Genomic DNA, 5,605 nt, shown 5'->3' on the forward strand with positions numbered 1-5,605 from the left:
ACTTTTTTTTTTTTTTTTTTGATTTTTCGAGACAGGGTTTCTCTGTGTAGCCCTGGCTGTCCTGGAACTCACTCTGTAGACCAGGTTGGCCTCGAACTCAGAAATCCGCCTGCCTCTGCCTCCCAAGTGCTGGGATTAAAGGCATGCGCCACCACTGCCCAGCTTCATTTTGACTTTCTAAAATAAGATTTACTCCCTAATTTTGTGTTAAGTTGAGAAGGCTAGGCTGACTCCATGACAGGCTTTAAATTGGCAGTTTAGGAGACTAGGCCTAAGAACTGGGCAAGTCCAGGCTAGCCCAGGTAAGTCAATTACTAATAGAAAAAAACCCAGGCTCCAGCCTTCATGCCCAGGTAATAGAGTGTCCCAGCCACCTGGCCTGAGGCAAGGACAATGGGTCAGTAGCAGTTTCCAGACTTCCTCAGCTACTTCCTCAGCAACAGTTTCTAGACTCCCCAGCAAATTTCCAAGCCCCATGTCCCCGCAAAGGAATGGCCTAGAGATGGAGTAAGATAGAGGTCACCTGAAGAGGAACTTTAGAACACTTGTCTTCCCCCATCCCCTGGGAGAGGCTAATTAACATTCCTCTGTCAGAGGACACTTGTTGGACTGGCAGTCAGAGGAGAAAGCAAGAGGCTGATTAACATTCCTCAGACCACAGGGAAGGGAACCCACCTTCGGGTGGGGAGGAGCTCACAGACACATTCAGCAGGACAGATCAACCCTTGCCACCTACAGACAAGGGAGGTCCCTGCCACCTCATTCCCTAAAGACCAATCAGTTTAAAAAGTCACACTGTTCTGCCAATCACATTGTGCCTAATGGCTGCTGCCCTAAAGACTGTATAAAAGCTCACTGAACACACAGCACAGGGTCGCTGCCTCTCCTTTTGGGATGCAGGATGGCCCCAGCATGCTAGAACACTAAAAATTCTTCTTGCATTTTGCAGAGATCTCTCGTGTCCATGTGGTTCTCTCAGGGGATCTCCGCTAAGGCTCTGCTCGCCTGTGAGCTCACTTGGTTGTCTCCCTGTCTTAGTAATGGGAGACTCCAGCATCCTGGACTTCCACAGAATAAAATACACTTTGCATTTACATATTATTTGAGTCTGGGATATCATTCTTTGGCAAATCATGGACCAAATCAGACAAAGTGTCTGTCTGTATGTGTGCGTGTGTGCACATGTGAGCATAGGAAGCCAGAGGGACAAGTGGTTGTGAGCTGTCTGAGGGCCACTGAGAACCAAATTTGAGTCCTCTGCAAAACCAGTGCGCGTTCTTAGCTTCTGAGACAACCCTCAACCCTTGGTTTGCTTTTGACAGGATCTTGCTGTGTAGCCCAGGTTGACCTCTAACTCAAAATCCACCTGCCTAAGCCTCCTAAATGCTGTGGTCACGGGTATGTGCCATCATGCCTGACTACAGTCCACTTTTAAATAAAATTCCACGAGGCCTAATTACCTAACAAAGGTTAAATAAACCATACTAGGACGACGGCTACCCACCTGCCTGCCACGAGGAACAATGTTCTCTGAAGATGCCTATTAAGGATCTCTGCATGCTTGTCTATTAAGGACCCTGCAACCTGACTAGAACACCAGGATTAAGGAGAGCTGCACTGCTGTAAGTCAAGAGTCAAAATTACCTGGGCCCTTTCATATCTGTCTAACCTTAGTATTCGAGCCAACTTCAAAACAAATAAGCTTCTCACTGCATCACTAAGTGTGGCAGACCTCTGGGCTCCACCATTCCTAATGCTGTAGCATCAAAGACCGATGAGAGCGGACTGGAGATACAGCTCAGCTGGCAGACTGCTTGCCTAACACACACTAGGTTCTGGTTTCAACCTCTAGCATCACGTCAACCAAGAGTGGTGGCACAGTCTGTGGTCCTAGCACTTAGTAAACGGAAGAAGGAGGATAAGAAGTTCACCCGCATCAGGAGTGGGCCAGTCTGGGCTAGAGAATCTGTCTCACTTTCTTTTCCTGTTGCCGTGATGAAAAACTCTAATAAAAGCAATGTAGAGTTCTAGAGTACCATCCATCATAGTGGGGAAGTCAAGGCAGCAGGGCTCCAGGCAGTGGCTCCCATCACACCCAATCAGAAAGCAGAGTATGAGGACAGCAAGCTGTCACTCATCTCCTAGATTATACAGTCTCTGGCAGGGCATGGTTCCAACCATAGTGGGTGGGTCTTCTCCACTCAATTAATGTAGGCATCCCCAGAGGCCCTGTGAGAGAACTCTGTGAGTTCGAGGCCAGCTGGGTCTACAGAGTTACTTCCAAGACAGTCAAGGCTACACAAAGAAACCCTGACTTGAAAAACCAAAAAAACAAAAACACAAACTCTGTAGAGCTGGAGAGCTGGCTCCGCTGGTGAGAGCAAACTACACAGAGACCCAGAACCATGTTGAGCAGCTCACAGCCACCTGTAACTCCGGCTCCAGAGGAGTTGATAGTTCTGGCCTCTGCACTCACAAGAATAAATCTACACACATACACATAATTTAAATAAATAAATAAATAAATAAATAAATAAATAAATAAATAAATAAATAAATAAGGGTCTCGCATGGTAGCTCATGCTTTTAATTCCAGCACTTGGCTCTGTGAGTGCCTGGCCAGCCTAGTCTAGAGAGTTCCAGGATAGCCAGAGCTACACAGTGAGATTCTGTCTCTAATTAAAAATTTAAAAAGAAGCCAGACAGTGATGACCCACAATTTTAATTCTAGCACAAGAACACACCAGACACAGAGGCAGACAGATCTCTCTGAGTTTGTGGCCAACCTGGTCTACAAAGCAAGCTCCAGGATAGTCAGGGCTACACAGAGAAACCCTGTCTCGAACAAAACAAAAATAAAAACTAAAACAAAAAATTAAATAGATAGATAGACAGACAGACAGACAGAGGAATATAAAGAAAAAGAAAATCTGTTAAAGAGATTCCCCAGCTTTGCAGTACAGTCTGCTAATGCTCTCACCAATGTTTGCAACAAATATATGTCTGACTTCCTTTTGTTCTGTGACTACAAAAGTTCATTTAATTGTCCAGGATAGAACATACTGGAATCCTTGTTCCCAGGCCACAGTAGCTCAGAATAAACTATTTTTTTTAACTTCCTTTAAAGGAAGAGCCATTATTTAACATTATGGTATTTACAGACACCACCAGCCCAAGCCTGCTTTGAATTGTTACACAAGAAACTCACTTCACAAGCTCAGGTCTTCCTCGGATGCTTATCCAAAGATCAGGAGACTATAGCTGAGTCCTAACTGGTTCTCACACAAAAGAGAACAACGACTGGTTTCTCCAAATATGATTAACATTCAACACTATAAAGAGACAGAACATGGAGGCTGAGTGTGCGACTCAGTGCAGCTCAAGGCCCTGCAATCAATCCCTAACCCCGAAAGCAACCCAGTTGAAAGAGGACAGAAGGCCCCACAATGCTAAAGCATTTGTCTAGCATGCACAACGCCTTAGGATCAATCCTCAGCATCACGCACAAACAAAACAAGAAGGAAACAACCCAGAAAAGAAAGCTTTGAGACTGGCCTAGTGGCACAGGTCTATAACCCCAGGTCCTGGAGACACAGAGGTAAGAGGATTGTAAATTCAAGGCTTGCCTAGGCTAGAGAGCAAATTCAAAGCCAGTCCTTCGTAAGACTGTCTCATATGTAAAAAACAAAACAAAAAAAACAGCAACAAAACAAAAAACCTGGAGAGGTAAGGTGAGGTAAAGAGGTTCAGTAGAGCCCTTGTACGCAAACATCTAGAACAAGTCAGAGACGTGTGAATGAGCCAGCACCTGTTCAGCTTCTGATGAAAATTTCTGGGGCTCTGGTCCCACCCACTCTGCCCCCTCCCCTCCTCCACCCCAATACACATACCTCTTTGGAGCACCAGGCACATTTTGGGTGGATCAATAGGCATTCTTCACATGAGGTGGCACTTCCACTGGTGCATATGTTGAGCCCTTCAAAGCAAGAGGAAAAGCCATCATTCAGTTTCTAGCTATAAGCATCATTGACAGGGATAGCGGGATGATGGCTCAGGGGATGATGTTCTGCCAGAAAACCAGAGTCCAGTTCCCAACACTCAAATGAAGAAGCACACAATCACATGTAACCAACTCCAAGGAATCAGACGTCTTCTCCTGGCCTTCCCGGGTGCACATACACTAATAATAATAATAATATTAATAATAAATAAATAAATAAATAAATAAATAAACTAATGAAGTCTTAGAGTGCCTGGGGGAGAAACAGGATGGTAGTCGCTCCCTTAACAGGTCTGAGGCTATAAAGAACCCCAGTGCTAACTTCAGGTTTTGCTGAGGCAGGTTTTGCTGAGGCTAAGGCAATCTCTGAAATCTCTGCCAATCACGTGTGATTCGTGTTAGCAATTCCTGCTTCTGCTGAGTCCATGTGGGCTCCATCTCTTTTCCCTGTAAAAAAGCATACCCTCCTCTTTATGATGGAAAAGGTCCTTTTACACTTAGAGTACTCAAAGTTACACTTAGGGTTGGGGGTGGCGGTAAAAAGAGAGTTCAGTTTCACTTAGATGTTAGAGGGGGGAGAGGTCTTGAGCATGGGAATGAGATGAAATCTACTGCTCTCTCTCCTCCCCTCTCACCTGCACCAAGAGCATAGGTGTCCTTGGTAAACCTGCCCATGTCCAGTCTTTCCCTTCCCCTGAGAAACAGAGCTGATGGCTTCTGGCCAAGAGCAGAGCTTTTCTCTGAATGAGAAGGATCCAATTAGTGTTTAAAAGACCTTCGGTCTCCCGCCCGCTGCCTCATAAAGAGGATGGGGGCGTGCTTACTGGACGGAGGAAGGAGGTTCCCAGCCTTTGCTTGGTTTTGCTTACTTTTATTTCTTGAGAAGGTTCTAGATATCCTAACCCAGGCTGGCCTCGGCTCCCAGGCCTCTTGCCTCTGTCTCCTAACTGCTACGGTGTACAAGAATGTGTCAGCATGCCTGACAAAAGTTCTGCTCTGAAGGGAGGAAGATAAGGTGAAGAAAAGAAACTCAGAGAACGGTAAAGAAAATACTGGGAAGTAAAAGAGTGTTCCCAAGTTCCACTAAATATCATAAAAATAATTATATATAGGAACCCACAGTGGTTACGTAAAGGGACTGGCCAGACAAGCTGGATGACCTAATTAAATCTCTGGAATCCAAGTATGGAGGAATGAGAGAACGCCACAAAGTTGTCCTCTGACTTACACACACACATACCGAAGCACAAACGAGCGTACACACACACACAGAGTCACTCAGTCATGCATGCACACAAATTAAAAAATAAAAACTAATATTGCAATAATCAGTCCAGCTCTATACACTAACGGCAAGTTATCTGGAAAAGAAACAAGTTATCTGGAAAAAAAAGAAATCAATCCCATACACAACATCAAAACACAAGCAAATAACTTAGAAATAAATTCCAATAACAAAGGAGATTTCCAATCTTGAAAGAAAGGAAGAGAGAGGAGAGGAGAGAAGATGGGAGGGGAGGGGAGGGGATGGGGGGGGAGGGGGGGCAGGTCGTGGAGGAGCTGAGTGCAAGTCCCAGCCGGGGCCAGGGCGTGAGTGCACAGGCG

General features: G+C 45.5%; 1 protein-coding gene across 1 annotated transcript in view; it reads right to left on the reverse strand.

The window, feature by feature from the left end:
• The window catches only part of Itgb5 (integrin subunit beta 5), a 113,153-nt gene that overhangs the window by 93,948 nt on the left and 13,600 nt on the right, over window positions 1–5,605 (reverse strand). The window contains exon 2 of the mRNA XM_028752244.1: window positions 3,891–3,976. Coding sequence (XP_028608077.1) covers window positions 3,891–3,976 — 86 coding nt within the window. The remainder of the gene's footprint in view (window positions 1–3,890; window positions 3,977–5,605) is intronic.

Source organism: Grammomys surdaster, unplaced genomic scaffold, assembly GCF_004785775.1.
Source record: "Grammomys surdaster isolate TR1022 unplaced genomic scaffold, NIH_TR_1.0 125889, whole genome shotgun sequence".
In the NCBI taxonomy this organism is placed as follows: domain Eukaryota; kingdom Metazoa; phylum Chordata; class Mammalia; order Rodentia; family Muridae; genus Grammomys; species Grammomys surdaster.